Below are 16009 nucleotides of genomic sequence, written 5' to 3' on the forward strand. Positions count from 1 at the left end.
TTGACAGTTCTGTGGGTTAATTGTTGGGCTTGTTAGATTGCTTCATGACAGAGGTCCCCTTGAGTTGAGGTGTAAACTCCTTGGCAGACACAGTGTCAGTTTCCTACGTGCAACTGTGTTTTGAGTTTATACTGTAAAATGTTTTCCCCCTTGAGATTAAACAGCTTTTATGAAACCAGGAGCTTAGCCAGGGCAACTCTTAAGGGCTTTCTCCATTTAGCACTGAAGTTCTGTGAGTCTGTCTCATATGAGACTATGATTAAATACTAAGAGTTGCTTAATGCAATTAGAAAATGCAATAAGTGCTCTGCCTGTTCTCTTACTTCTTGCAGAAGAGGACGACTAGAAAAATGTGCGCCCCACTGCCTGGAAAGCTCCATAGACTGATCTAGCATATGAGAAAGACACATCAACTATTCTCCTCACTGTTTCTAGTGAGGTCAGAGAGTCTCACCTGTTCCTTTGTGTTTTGTTGTCTTTTCAGTGCTGGCATTGAGTCCCAGGCCTTATTTATGTATGCTAGGCATCATCTCTGAGTTTTATCCTCTTAAGTTGGCAGGTAAAAGTTGCATATGTTTTTTGGTGGGAGGGAGTGGAAGGTTTGAGGCAGGATTTCTCTGTGTAGTCCTGGCTGTCCTGGAACTTACTCCATAGACCAGGCTGGCCTTGAACTTAGAGAGATCTACCTGCCTCTGCCTCCTGAGTACTGGGACTAAAGGTGTGCATCACCACTGCCTGACTCCTATGTTTGTTTTTGATACACAGAACCTTTGGAATGGCCAAAGAACCTTTATCTCTGAAGTGCAGTTTGAGATGCATGCTAATGGAGTGCTTAGGGCTCTCTGGACATCTTGTATGAATATCAAAACATTCTTCCCTTCCACATTTTTATACTTTTTTTTGTTTTTTTTGTTTTTTTTTTGTTTTGTTTTGTTTTTTGTTTTTCAGAGCTGGGGACCGAACTCAGGGCCTTGCGCTTCCTAGGCAAGCGCTCTACCACTGAGCTAAATCCCCAACCCCACATTTTTATACTTTTAATGTTCATTTTACCTCTTTTTTTTTTTTTTTTTTTCGGAGCTGGGGACCGAACCCAGGGCCTTGCACTTCCTAGGCAAGCGCTCTACCACTGAGCTAAATCCCCAACCCCTTAATGTTCATTTTAAAGAAATCATTTGAAGGTCAAAGCATAGTTGTACAGGCCTTTGATCCTAGGACTCAGGATCTCTGTTACTTCAAAGCCAGCCTGGTCTATAAAGGGAGTCCAGGATAGCCAGGGCTCTGTTACACAGAGAAATCCTGTTGTCGTTGTTGTTTTATTTTTTTAAAGCACTTAAAAAGCTCTTTGAGGTTGAGTATAGAAGTCCGGGCCTTTAATCCTAGCCCTAAATGAGTACTGAGAACCAAATCCTGGTCCTCCGCAAGAGTAACAAGTTCTTAAGCTCTGGGCTATCTCTGCAGCCCTAGTTCTCTCTTGTTTTGAGCCAGGGTTGGTTGTACAGGCAATTCTGGCCTGGTCTCCAGCTCACTTTTACCTCAGCTTCCCCTTAACCTGGAATTCTTTCCATTTAGTCTAAGTGTCTAGCATTTATTCCAAGGCAGAACATTAAAATTTGATGTCATTTTCTATTTCCTAGCTGGAAAGGACACCAGTGAGCTTGGATCACTTTGTCTATATAAACTATAGGAGGGTGTAGTACTCCTGGATGTATAACCTGCTACACGGATTGTTGTGAGGTGAAGTGTGTGGTGTGTAAAAAGTTGCCTCCAGCATGTTGAGGCATTACCCACACTGACTTACTTAACCTTTCCTCCTTTCTGCCCAAGATGGTTTTCTGTTTGGATGGTTTTTTCTCTGGAATTTTCATAGAAAACTGGTTTCCTTTCTACCTGGTTCTGCCTTCAGCTTCAGTCAGGATATCCACCTGATATTTGCATTTGTTAGAACTTGTGTCTAAGTGATACACAGGTAGATGGGACCTGGGCAGAGCAGAGAATTTCTCTTGAGTTCTGTATGTTAGATTGTGGCTGTGGCTCTTTGCTAGCCCTCTGTGGAGTGTCATGGATGCATCATTGCATCACACAGCTGAGGTATCGTTTATGTAGCGCATATTTGTTTCCAGGGGAAAAAACTGCTCACAGTAATGTACATGTAACTTAGAAAATTTTAAATTGGAGATGTTTAAAATTCTTTTTTGGTTCTTTTTTTTCGGAGCTGGGGATTGAACCCAGGGCTTTGCGCTTCCTAGGCAAGCGCTCTACCACTGAGCTAAATCCCCAACCCCGATGTTTAAAATTCTTTTTTTTTTGTTCTTTTTTTTTTTTTTCGGAGCTGGGGACCGAACCCAGGGCCTTGCGCTTCCTAGGTAAGCGCTCTACCACTGAGCTAAATCCCCAGCCCCCTAAAATTCTTAAAATTAACGTATGGGTATGGATTTTGCTTGCATGTATGTTGGTGTACCATGTTGGTGCCTTGCTCCAGGAAGCCAGAAGAGGGTGTTGGATCTCCTATAATGTGACACAGACAGTTGTGAGCAGTGATGTGAGTGTTAGGAATTGAACCTACATTCTCTGGAAGAGCAGCAAGTGCTCTTTCCAGCCCTAAACATACAGAATTTCTTTGCTAAATACATTGGAACACGTATGTCTTTCTTTTTCCAACCACTGCACTTTTTTAAAAGGATTTATTTACTTTATGTATATGAGTACACTATCGCTGTCTTCAGACACACCAGAAGAGGGCATCGGATTCCATGACAGATGGTTGTGAGCCACCATGTGGTTGCTGGGATTAGAACTCAGGACCTCTGGCAGAGCAGCCAGTGCTCCTAACCACTCAGCCATGTCTCCAGCCCCCACCACTGCAGCACTTCTAACTAACACCTGTTGCAGTGGACGTCTTCCTGTGTCCGCTCTGCTCCAGCCTCTCTGTTTGCTTTTGTGCTGGTGTCAGTACTCTTCTCAATCAGAAACTTAATTGGCAAGCTGTCCTGTGTCTGTAGTGGCCCGTATCACTGTAGAAGGATGCATGAGGTCATAGACCATAACCTGCTCATGGATGGGCTCCCGGTGACTTCACTGGAAGGTAGTGTTTAGAAGATACTTGTCATTCTGGTTATTTCTTCCTCTGAACTCAGTGCTGTCATCAACCTAGGAAGATGTGCACACTTCACTTTTGCCTCTTTCGAGCTTGTAGTGTGTTTATTTTATTTGTAGCCCTGGCTATTCTGGAACTCACTATGTAGACTAGGCTGGCCTCAGACTCACAGATAGAAGCCTGCCTCTGTGTTGGAAGTGCTGGGATTAAAGGCATGCGCCAGCCACCATGGTCATCTTCATAGTGTTTTGGATAAACTCTTAATTGTGTTTCTATGTCCTTTCATTTTATTGTGAGGGCTCCGGGATCAAAGACTTCCTCTTTTATCTTTTTTTCTCACATGTAGCAGGAGCCTCATAAGTACTGAATGAACAGCTCTGGTGGAAAAGGTTTGATTGTGTTCAGAAGAGAGTTAATATTTTTCATTTTTTCCTAAAGATGGTGGAACCAGGGCAAGATTTACTACTTGCGGCCTTGAGCGAGAGTGGGATTAGTCCGAATGACCTCTTTGATGTTGATGGTGGAGATGCTGGACTTGCCACCCCTACTCCCCCTTCAGTTCAACAGGTAACAGTTTGTCCAATCTTCCAGAATTTCTTCTTAATTTGCAATATCTATTGTTATTTATTAACACTAGTAATTTGTTTCCTGTTTGTGGTATTGGGCATTGACCATAGGGACTTGTGCATGCTAGGCAAGCACTTTACTGCGGATGTATAGCCTTAGCCCTTTAATTGACATTTTAGGAAAAGACACTATTGCCAGGCAGTGGTGGCACACACCTACATTCAGTCCCAGCACTTGCGAGGCAGGGGCAGATGGAGCTCCAAATTCCAAGCCAGTCTGGTCTACAGAGTGAGTTCCAGGATGGCTAGGGCTGCACAGAGACAGAAAAGCCTTATCTCAAAAGAGAAAGAAACAAAAAAATGTGTTTATGTTATTAGTAAGCTTTGTCTTTAAAGATACATGAGAATGTTTTTAAGCTGTTTGCTTTTTTTTTTTTTTAATGAGATAGAGGTTATTGGCATCAAAACCAAGACATTGCTTTCCTTATTGCTTAGCATTTGTATGGGAAGAACATTAATTTCCTTTGCAGTTGCCTTTGGTCTTTATTGTGACTTCTGTGTTTACATTTGCTAAATGCAGATATAAAATTCTGATACTAGTTTAGCTTTGTGGAGATTTTATGCTGATGTTATAATATGTGACGTTATGTAGGTGATGTTATAATAGGTGTAGCGATTGATTGCACGTTGTGTTTGATTGTATTCTCTTCCTCCTCTTCCTCTTTTTTTTTTCCCTTCTTCCTCTTTTCCTTTTTTCAAGACAGGGTTTCTCTGTATAGTGTCATGGAACTCACTCTGTAGATCAGGCTGGCCTCAAACTCCGAGATCTAGCCTGCATCCACTTCAGTAGTGCTGGCGTTAAAGGAGTGAGCTACCATGGCCTTCTGTTTTCCTGTAAAACTCTTGTGTGTGTGGTTCTGGGGTCTGAGCAAGGATTCTGCAGGCTCTGCAAGTTCTCTACCAATCAAGTAGAATCCCACTCTGCAGGGTTTGTCTTTAATAAAATAAATGCAACTCTTGTTGAAACAGATGTCATTGCTGTCCGCCCTTTTCTTTGTTACTTTCTCTACAGTCGGTGCCACTTAGTGCATTAGAACTAGGTTTGGAGACAGAAGCAGCAATTCCTGTTAAACAAGAACCCGAGATGATGTCTACTCCGGCACTGTTAAATGTGAGGGTAAGAGCCACAGAGATTTGCTAGTATTTTAAAATAGTTTAGACTGGTAGCAAAAATATAAATAGAAGATCGTTAGCCCTGGCTAGCCTTGATCTCCCTAGTAATAGGATGCTAGTCTATTGTAATCATAAAACACTTTTTTTTTTTCTTTTCTTTTTTTCGGAGCTGGGAACCGAACCCAGGGCCTTGCGTTTCCTAGGCAAGCGCTCTACCACTGAGCTAAATCCCCAGCCCCCATAAAACACTTTTTAAAAGTCAAAATAGAGGATGAATATAATGTTACCTCACTTCTTTCATGGTTGAATGCCTTGGCTTTTTTTGCTTATTATGCTCTAACTTTTATGTGATTAATTATGCTTTACGTGCAGTTCTTTTACTCTTACCTCAGGTGTAGCCAATATCAATAGAATTCAAGGGATCTAAAATAATTGGTTGAACTGAACTGGTTAAAATTTGTCAATTTTTATTATTAGTTTAAAAGTGCTAAGTAGGGGTTGGGGATTTAGCTCAGTGGTAGAAAGGCCCTGGGTTCGGTCCTCAGCTCCAGGGGTGGGGGAGAGACAAAATAACAAAAGTGGTAAATCGTAGTCTAGAAAATTTTTATTGAAAGTAAGTAAAGGGACAAGGGCACTTTCTCTAGCTTAGTGCTAGAATACTCCTATTTTGCAGGGCCTGGGATGAGCCCAGCACCATAAGAATTTTACACCGGGGGTTGGGGATTTAGCTCAGTGGTAGAGCACTTGCCTAGCAAGCGCAAGGCCCTGGGTTCGGTCTCTAGCTTGGGGGTGGGGGGGAGAACATTTACACCAGTGATATGCAGAAATACTCAGTGACCTTTAGCCACAAGCTAGCATTTTCAAATTGGCTTCGTTATTTACTTATCTGTTTGTCCATTTATTTCCTTATTTTTGAGATCGGGTCTTGTGCAGGCTCAGCTTTTGCTCTTTGTCTCCTGGCCGTGGGCTCACAGGCCTGGGCTACTCTGCTCAGCTTTGCTCCTCCCCATCTTCTTTTCACTTCTCCTCCTCCTAACAACACCAACGGTGTGTGGCTTTGTCTGAGACTGTTGACAGTAACCACCTTAGCTCTAGGACTTGGAGTTCACCTGGCTAGGTTATCCAGTGATTTTAGTTCTAGGCTTTAGTGTAGCCTGTATGACAGCAAACAGCACTGACCAGGAGGGACACTGGTCATGTTCTGTGGTCAGATGTAAGGCACTGTTGCCATACTTCAGATCCAACCTGGACTCCTAGAGCCATGTGGTAGGCTGTCCTCTGACTTCTATAGTAAATCTATTTGTGGAGAAAATTTAACTTTTTTTTTTTTTTAAATTAAAAAAGAAATGCAGGGGCTGGAGAGATGGCTCAGCAGTTAAGAGCTGGACTATGGAGCTGGAGAGATGGCTCAGTGGTTAGAGCACTGACTGCTCTTCCAAAGGACCTGAGTTCAATTCCCAGCAACCACATGGTGGCTCACAGTCATCTGTAGTGGGGTCTGATATCCTCTTCTGGTGTGTCTGAAGTATAAAATAGTATAAAAGTATAAAATATTTTTTTTTAAATTTAAAAAAAAATGAAAGGAAAAGAAAGAAATACAATGTTAAACCCACAAACCTGGCCTCAAAGGGCTCAAGCAGTTTACTGACCCAGCAGTTAAGAGCTGCTGGTACTGTAGAGCATCTATACAGGCAGTTACTTGTGCCTGTAACTCCAGCTCAAGAGCCACAGAGACTTGCTAGTATTTTAAAATAGTTTAGACTGGTAGCAAAAATATAAATAGAAGATCGTTAGCCCTGGCTAGCCTTGATCTCCCTAGTAATAGGATGCTAGTCTATTGTAATCATAAAACACTTTTTTAAAAGTGGCTTTTTTTTTTTAAATGGCTGTCTGATGCTCCTAGCCCCACAGACACCTGCACGTACTCGTAACCATAGAGATTAAAAGAAAAAAAAAATGGCATTGGAAACACTTTGTCGTCGTCGTCATCCCCCCCCCCCTTTTTTTTTTTTTTTTTTTTTTTGAGACAGGGCTTCTCTCTGTAGCTCTCTGACTGGAACTTCCTCTGTAGACCAGGCTGGCCTCAACCTGGGAAATCTGCCTGTCTCAGCTTTTGAGGTGCTGTGATCACCACTCCGCAAGAATAGAGATCTTTTTAAAAAAAAATTGGACTCAGTAAAATCTAGGTCTCCAATGGTTGTATAGTTTGTTCAGTGTTGTCTGCCTAGCTGGCAGTATTGGCTGTGGAACCTTTCCTTGTTACTCGGCTTATATTGGAGTTACTTAAGTCACAGTGGTTTAGGATAGCTGCTCTTAGAGTTCCCTTGATGGTTGTATAAACGTCAGATTACTACTATACCCTTTCCTGAGTGTTGTGTTTTAACCTGATAATTTTATAGCTAATCATTTAAGTTAGAAATAAGGTCCCATTACTTAAGCAAGAATAGAATAAAGTTTAGATTGGGTGTGTGTTGACTCTGGGCTTATTATACATGCCCAGCAGGCATGTGGTCAAAGGACAACCTTCAGTGCTGATCCTCACTCTTTTAACCTTGTTGGAGACAGGGTCTGTCTCTGCCTCCCACACAGGAGCAGTGGGATTACAGGTGCGTTCTGGATCCTGGGGATTCAAGGCTCTCCTGTCTTCACCACAGTCAGCTCACCCTTCTGAGCCCACTCTCCAGCCTCTAGTTTTAGATTTCTAAATGGCCTAATGTGGTTTTGATGCAGACTATTAAAGTCAAATTGAGTGTGTGAAATAATTTTCTTTTTTAGCAGCAGCCTCCATCCACTACAACATTTGTGCTGAATCAAATCAATCAACTTCCAACCTTGGGATCTACAATTGTAATGACTAAAACACCACCTGCAACAACGAATAGGCAAACCATCACTTTGACTAAGTTCATCCAGACCACTGCAAACACACGCCCTTCAGTTTCAGCACCAGCAGTACGGAATGCCATCCCCCCTGCTCCCGCAAAAGACCAAGTTCAGCTAAAGGATTTACTCAAAAATAATAGTTTAAATGAACTCATGAAACTGAAGCCACCTGCCAATATTGCTCAGCCAGTTGCAACTGCGGCTAGTAAGTTCATTCTCAGTTACTGGAACTCTGTCTTTCCCAAGTAGGTTTGGTTTTTTGTGTTCTTTACAAGTGTTTTTTTTTTTTTTTTCTCTCTTCTTTTTTCTATTTTTCGAAGCTGGGGACCAAACCCAGGGCCTTGCGCTTGCTAGGCAAGCGCTCTACCACTGAGCTAACTCCCCAGTCCTACAAGTGGTTTTGGATGTTCTGTTTAATATTTATTTTTTCTTTTTGTGTGCCTGAGTGTATTTATGTGCACCACATGCATGAAGTACCCGTAGAGGCCAGAAAAGGTTGTCAGAGTCCACTGGAACGGGAGCTAGATTCTTTACATTTACTTTCTTTTTCTTTTCTTTTGTTGTTGTTTTTTGAGGATGGTTTCTCCCTGTAGCCCTGGTTGTCCTGGAACTCATTCTGTAGACCAGGTTGGCCCTAGAGCTCTACCTGCCTCTGCCTCCCGAGTGTTGGAATTAAAGGCTTGTACCACAACGGCCTGTCTTAATAGTGGGTGGTAACAGTCTTTGAAACATCTTTTTGTTGCGCACTTAATAAATACCTTATGGTGGGTGTATGGTTCTAGCTCCCTTCTGGACTTTGAGATCCTGTTGGGAAGAAAGTTGTAATCAGTACTCTCTCGGGGCCCATATTGTATGGCAGAGGTGGGTAGTGAATAATTGTATTTATTTCTGGGACAGCCCTGGTGCTGTGAAGAGAAGTAAAAGGTGCGTTGTGGTGTGTTTGGTGCATGTGCATTCCTGCCTTTTGTCTGTTCTGCCCATCAACTCCTTCCCCCAGTCTCCTGGTGGGGAGTGTTTCCCAGGGATCCTCTTATTAAGACCATAACCAGCTTTCTGTTGTTGTTTTTCATTTTTACCTTATTTTTGTTTTTGTTGTTTTGGATTCGTTTTGGGACAGGTTTTCTCTGTATTCCTGTCTGGAACTTGCTCTGTAGATCAGGCTGGCCTCCAACTCAGTGATGTGCTTGCTTCTGCCTCCCAAGTGCTGGGATTAAAGGCTTGTAGCTTTTTTATTTTCAAAGACTTAACTTTATATATATTTATTATATAATTTAATATATTTAATATATATAATTTATATTTATATATATTATACATATATATATTTCATGTATATAAGCTTTCATGTATGGCTGTACCATGCATGCAGTGCTGGTGGAGGCCAGGAGAGGTTATTGGGTCATCCAGGACTGGAGTTATAGATGGTGTAAGCTGTCACTGGGTATTAGAAATTGGACACAGGTTCTCTGGAAGAGCAACCAGTGTTCCTAACCACTGAGCCATCTCTGTAGTTCAGCACCAGGCTCGCTTTCTTGCTTCCTTCCTCCCTCCCTCCCTCCCTCCCCCCATTTCTTTTTTTAAATATGAGGTCTGGGAATGAACATGAAATTCTGGTCATTTACAAACTATTCTGCTCTAGGAGCTAGATAGGTTTTTATAAAGCCCTCAAATTTCCTAGTTACTATGGTTAAGATAACATTTTAGGAGTAAATTAGGGGTGGTCTGTCCTTCCCTTTTTTTTTTTTTTTTTTTGGTTCTTTTTTTTTCGGAGCTGGGGACCGAACCCAGGGTCTTGTGCTTGCTAGGCAAGCGCTCTACCACTGAGCTAAATCCCCAACCCCTGTCCTTCCCTTTTTTAAAAGATTTATTTATTTTATATATATGAGGACACTATAGCTGTCTTCAGACACACAAGAATGGAGATTGGGGATCCCGTTACAGATTGTTGGGAGCCACCATGTGGTTGAACTCAGGACCTCTGGGGTCAGTGCCTTTTTTTTTTTTTTTTTATGGTTCTTTTTTTTCCGGAGTTGGGGACCAAACCCAGGGCCTTGCGCTTCCTAGGCAAGCGCTCTGCCACTGAGCCAAATCCCCAACCCCTGGAGTCAGTGCTCTTAACTGCTGAGCCATCTCTCCAGCCCCTCCTTTTTTTATTTCAAACTATAGTATAGATTTTTTTTATTTTGAATTTTATTCTTTTGGAGACAGTCTTGCCCAGGCCACTGTACTCTCAGTGGCCTCCCTACCTCAAATCAAGCACCTGACTACAGGAATTACAGACATGCATATAGCATCTTGCTTGGCTAAGTGTAGTGGCTTTCTTACTTTTTTTTTTAAAGATTTATTCATTTATTATATATAAGTACACTGTAGCTGTCTTCAGACACACCAGAAGAGGGCATCGGATCTCATTACAGATGGTTGTGAGCCACCATGTGGTTGCTGGGAATTGAACTCAGGACCTCTGGAAGAGCAGTCAGTGCTCTAACCACTGAGCCATCTCTCCAGACCCTTACTGTTGTTAGGTGTTGGGTGTATCTGCACCATGTGTGTGGGTTATCCATGGAAGTTAGAAGCAGTAGCAGATTCCTTGGAACTGAAGTGACAGAAGACTGTGAAGTTGCCCTTGCTCTCTGGTCAGTACCTTACTTTGAGACAGGGTTTCTCACTGAGCCTGTAGCTCACAAACATGGCTGCTTGTTTTGTTTGTAAACCACAAGCATCCTGTTGTCTTCCCTGTGCTGAGAGTACGGGTGTTCTGCAACAGCAAGCTCTTTGTACACGTTCTTAGCGTGCAGACTCGGGCCCCTGTGTTTGGGCAGTGAGCACATTGCTGAGGAATCCATAAGCCATCTCCCTAGCTTACTGTGGTGGTGTTGATCGGAAATTTGTAAACAAACAGAAACAACAAAAAGGAATATTGCATGAGTTTGTGTGTCCTCTTGCCAAGGGAGCATGCCAGTCATCTTCATATTGTTCCAGCTGTAATGTCTGTGTTTAAGGGAGTCCCTGTATTTTGTTTGAAGTGAAGCAGAGAAGTATCTCAAAAGTAATGCTAGTTTTTGGTATTTGTACTAAATTATTAAGTAGTTCTGACTAACGTATGCTTAATGAATTTTTTCATAATTATAAAATTTCTCATGTACATTTTTTCCCTTTCTTTTTTGAGACGGGATTTCACTATATAGCCCAGGTTGGCTTGGAAATTTCTATGGAACCAGGATAGCCTCAGTCTCACAAATCTGCCTGCCATGGCTTCCTGAGTGCTAGGATTAAAAGCATTTTCCATCCACACAGGCCCATATTCCCCTCTCAGTTACTGGTCTGCCTAAGTGGTCTATAAACTGTATAGCTTTGAGGTTCAGTGACTAGGTAAGTGCACCTGGGCCTGCTTCTCCACACCCGCATCAGGCAGGTCACCGTCACTGTGACTCCACTTCCAAGAGGACCTTATGTCCATTTTTAGCCTCTGCAGGCACTGCACACATATGGTACATGATACATATACTTAGGCACATATACATATAAATATATATAAAATCCTAAGTCAATCTGCAAACTAACCTACAGTAATTTGAGTGCTTTCGTGGTTATGCTTAATTTAGTGGTACATTATTTTGATACTCTTGTTTTTTAAACTGAATTTGTAAACTAGAGGAAAAGAAATGAGATGTGTAAAGTGTAGTCTGCTTTTCTTCCTGCAGCTGATGTCAGCAATGGCGCAGTTAAAAAGGAGTCTTCTAATAAAGAAGTTGCAAGGGTATGGATAAATGACATGAAGATGAGAAGCTTTTCCCCCACTATGGTGAGTTATAAACGGCGTTACTAGTTTTGTGTAATGTGGAAGTTACTTGGTTAAAATTTAGAAAAATCCAACAGAGTTCAGCGCCCGCCTGGTCTGCATACTGAGTTCCAGGACAGCCAGGGAGAAACCCTGTCTTCTGGGGAGAGAGGGCGTGGGGGTGAGGGTTTCAGGAAGTTTTTTGACTGCAAGTTGGTTGGTTAATTACAAAAACTTAGTAGGGCTGAACTGACATCTGACACAGGTGGTAGTGTTTCTGCAGTACTGAGCTTTTTAATTCATCTCCCTGATGAGCAGTAATGACAGAATAGTGTTTACCATACTTTTGATAACTTGGTAGAATTCAAATAAGTGACGGGTTAAGAGCTGTCAAATCATGCAGTGATCTGAATAAATTGTTACAATAAGTTTTTCTTTAACTGGCAGTGCTGTGTGCCCAGGTCAGGTGGCACTATGCATTCGTTAGATAGTATTTCTGTGTGACACTGTGTCTCTTCAGTGAGTGTCCTAAGGACTTTGCTTCATGAGTTCCTTTTCAGCAAACATAATATTTAGTACCATACATATTTAAGGAATTGTATGAGAAACATCAAAAGGTATAATGTAGAGAGAGTGTGGTGGCACACTGCTTTAAACCTGAGGGAAGAAAAGGTGTAAGAATGGCTCTGGCACGTGAGTAAGGGACACCCTGATTACACAAGCACTGAGAGGCACTAGGTGCTGTTGGGTCTGCTTTCAGGTCAGTGAGCCAAGGCATACAGAAGAAATGGCAGTGGGAGATCACGTTGTATAAAGGACTGTGGTTATAAATACATGCTAGAGGAAGGAAGGGCCTAATCGTGGGTTAGTGTGGATAGCATGATTTGAGGAATATTTACAAAGAGAAAGGGAAAAAAAATGTCAAAATGGTCATCCTTGTTTATATTTGCACATTCTATACATCTTGGTTTGATAGCTTTTCCTTTCCTATGTCCCACCATTCGTCCCCACACCTTATTTTTTCAAGTTCTGGATTGAAGAGAGAGACTGGGGTTGGAGAGAAATTGTGAGCATTGAGGAGCAAAGTCATTCCAGATGTTGGCTTGAGGGAGTAGAACCCTGAGGGTGGCTCATTTGTGTGTAATTTGTCATCGCTGTCTACCTTTGGACAGGCAGGAGAGGTCCCACAGACTGGGCCTTTGTTTCTGTACTTATGATGGATTGTACTTCTGTGTTACAGAAGGTTCCTGTTGTGAGAGAAGAAGATGAACCAGAAGAAGAAGATGAGGAAGAAATGGGACATGCAGAAACCTATGCAGAGTATATGCCAATAAAATGTATGTCTTTGGATTTGACAAAATGACAGACTTAAGTTCCTCTTGAACTTAATTGTCTTAAACCGTGATAGTTAGTGCCTGACAAAGTCAAGTGCCTCAGGATTTGACAGATGTGAGCTATGAATAATTCTTTCCTCATCTCTACTCCCCCTCCCCCTTTCTTTTTCTAATGGACAAGGTCCTGTGAAGTCCAGACTTGCCTCAAATGGGCATTCCTCTTGCCTTGGCCCTACAGTTGCTGGGTGGGATTGCAATCATCCCACAATACCTTGTTCTGGTTTCAATGGAATTTACCTTTGGGAAATTTTACTCTGTGTTCCCTCTTCTAGACAAACTTAGAACCTTGTTTGAGGTTAAAGTCTTTAAAAGCCATGACAGTAAGTCCTTGGGTTTGTTTATTTTGTTGCTAGCTAGTTTCGCTTATGTAAGTATTGATCATAAAATTAAGGTGAATTATGGAGATACAAATATGCATTGTGAGTTTACACTAGTTTTCGCACCTTGTCCAAATCATAGGCACACTGAAACCTTCTTTTGATTCTTGAGAGTTTTTTTTTTTGTTTTGTTTTGGTTTTTTTGGTTCTTTTTTTTTTTTTTTTTTTTTTTTTTTTTTTTTTCGGAGCTGGGGACCGAACCCAGGGCCTTGCGCTTCCTAGGCAAGCGCTCTACCACTGAGCTAAATCCCCAACCCCGATTCTTGAGAGTTTTGATGTTTGTCCTTGAGACAAGTTCTTTTTGTGCTTGGAATTCTCAGTAAGGCTGACCTCCAACTCCTAGAGAGCTACTGTCTGAGTGCTTGGTGTGCTGGGCTTATCGGTGTGACCTGTCTTGCCTGGGGTCCATACCCTTTTGTGTTGGTTTACTGAGATAGTCTTTGTTTTAAGCTTGTGCTTGCTTTGTTCCCGAGTCAGTTCTATACTGGGATGTTTGCCATCAAGAGCCACTAGGCTTGACTTCGTTGGTTTTTATTAATGCTATTTTCCTGTCTTTTATGTAATGTGAATAACTTTTTGGTGGTCATTATATGAGGTGGAAAGTTAACTTTTAGTTTTTGCATAGAAATTTAAACCTTTTTGCTATATTAAGAGTAATAAGAGGGAAAATTGTTTATATATTTTTTTTAACCTTTTGATATCAGGTTTCCTTGTATTCCGTTTGTCCTTCAGCTCATGATCTCAACCACCTCATCTCTCATGGTAGATGGAGACTGGTGGTGTGCGGTACCATATCTAGCTACGTTTGGTTGTGTGGGGCCTGTCTGGGCCTCCTGAGGAAGTCTGCTTTTAAACTAAGTCTTTTCATTGTCCCATCTCTAAACTGTGTAGTTAGGTAACTTTTGTCAAATTTGAGAGGTACATTGCAATTAGTAACTTTTTATAGAAGCTCAAAGTGAGTAGTTAGTGTTTTCTCTGTCATAAGACAGATATCATACTATCTTGTAATACGACTGGAAATGTTATTAGAATGACTTAAATGAAACATTTTAAAATCTTTGTCTAGTAAAAATTGGCCTGCGTCACCCTGATGCGGTGGTGGAGACAAGCTCACTGTCCAGCGTCACTCCTCCTGATGTTTGGTACAAAACGTCCATCTCTGAGGAGACCATCGATAATGGCTGGCTCTCTGCATTGCAGCTTGAGGCAGTCACCTATGCGGCCCAGGTAATTAGTTAAGTTTGATGGTCTATGTTGGTATATAAAGTTTACATTTTTTTCATTTCTTTTATTCATTTGTTCGTTCTTGTGTTTGTTCATTCATCATTCATTCATAAAGACAAAGTCTCTGTGTAGCCTTGGCTATCTGGAACTCTGTATAGACCAGGTTGGCCTCAGACTCACAGGGATTCACCTGCCTCTTCCTCCCAGTACTGGGATTAAATGTGTGTACCACAACACCTGGCTCATTTTCCTTATTTATATGTTCGTGTCTCATGAATGTATTTCAATGTGTCAGGTAGGTAATGGCAGAGGCCAGTAGAGGGCGTTTGATCCCTTCCATCCCAATAGAGTTACAGTCATTGTCATTGACTTGGTCTCTGCTGGGAATCAAACTTCAGACACTCTGGAAGTACAGCAGGTCTTAGCCACTGAACCTGCTTTCCAACCCCTGCAAAATACAGTTGTTGGTTTTTGGATTTTTTTTTTTCTTTTTCTTTTTTTCGGAGCTGGAGACCGAACCCAGGGCATTGCGTTTGCTAGGCAAGCGCTTGTAAAGTACAGTTTTAAAAAAGGTAAATTTTCCTTGCCAGAAACACTTGGAAACAGAATTTTTCTTTTTCTTTTTCTTTTTCTTTTTTTTTTTTTTCCGGAGGTGGGGACCGAACCCAGGGCCTTGCCCTTGCTAGGCAAGCGCTCTACCACTGAGCTATCCCCAACCCCTGGAAACAGAATTTTTCAAAAGTTCTCTGTTAGCTGGGCAGTGGTGGCACATGCCTTTAATCCTAGTAGAGGCAGGCAAATCTCTTGAGTTTTGGGCCAGCCTGGTGTACAGAGTGAGTTCCAGGTTAGCCAGGGCTACAAAGAAACCCTGTTTAGGAAAAAATAAAAGTAAAAAGTTAGGTATTAGGAAAAGAGAAGATACAGCAGGTATCTAAAGAGTGCCTCCTAGTAGAGGAAACAAGTCATGACCTCTAATTTCACATGGGCCCATCCTTAGTGTGGAGCCTGCGTGTGTCTTTTATTTAAGATCTATGACTTGGGGGTGGGGATTTAGCTCAGTGGTAGAGCGCTTGCCTAGCAAGCGCAAGACCCTGGGTTCGGTCCCCAGCTCCGAAAAAAAGAAAAAAGAAAAAAAAAAGATCTATGACTTGTGCGTCTTGGAATTTGAGGTGTATGTTTGCTCTTCATTTCCTTGCCTAAAGACTTGTGTGCCCACACTGTTGGATAGTTACTAAACCGGCAGTCCTGTGCCACTCAGATACTGTTGGTAATGTGCTACGTGAATGGTGCTCACTCCAGGTCTGCTTGGAGAGATTTTGTTTCAACTTCATTTCTGTAAGATGAGCAATGTTGTGACTGGAACCTGTCCCCAGGATTTAAGTGTCATGTGAAGGTTGGTACTGTCAGGCAGATGCTCAGAGGAGTGGGGCCACCTCAACCGTTTGTTGTCTTTGCGTGGCAGGGGAGGAGGAAGAAGTCCAGTTCCTATAGAGAGAATGTTCATGGGAGGGGTCGCT

The 16009-nt window shown here is 42.1% G+C and overlaps 1 protein-coding gene across 9 annotated transcripts in view; it reads left to right on the top strand.

Moving 5' to 3' along the window:
- Positions 1-16009, top strand: part of Sbno1 (strawberry notch homolog 1) — a 59605-nt gene that overhangs the window by 6563 nt on the left and 37033 nt on the right. For 3 of the 9 annotated variants that reach the window (XM_087578399.1, XM_087578400.1, XM_087578406.1), the window contains exons 2-7: positions 3533-3661; positions 4733-4837; positions 7612-7921; positions 11421-11521; positions 12738-12834; positions 14335-14495. In XM_087578399.1, coding sequence (XP_087434525.1) covers positions 3533-3661; positions 4733-4837; positions 7612-7921; positions 11421-11521; positions 12738-12834; positions 14335-14495 — 903 coding nt within the window. 9 annotated transcript variants of the gene reach the window in all.

This window comes from Rattus norvegicus, chromosome 12 (assembly GCF_021556685.1).
Source record: "Rattus norvegicus strain SHRSP/BbbUtx chromosome 12, alternate assembly SHRSP_T2T, whole genome shotgun sequence".
Lineage (NCBI taxonomy): Eukaryota > Metazoa > Chordata > Mammalia > Rodentia > Muridae > Rattus > Rattus norvegicus.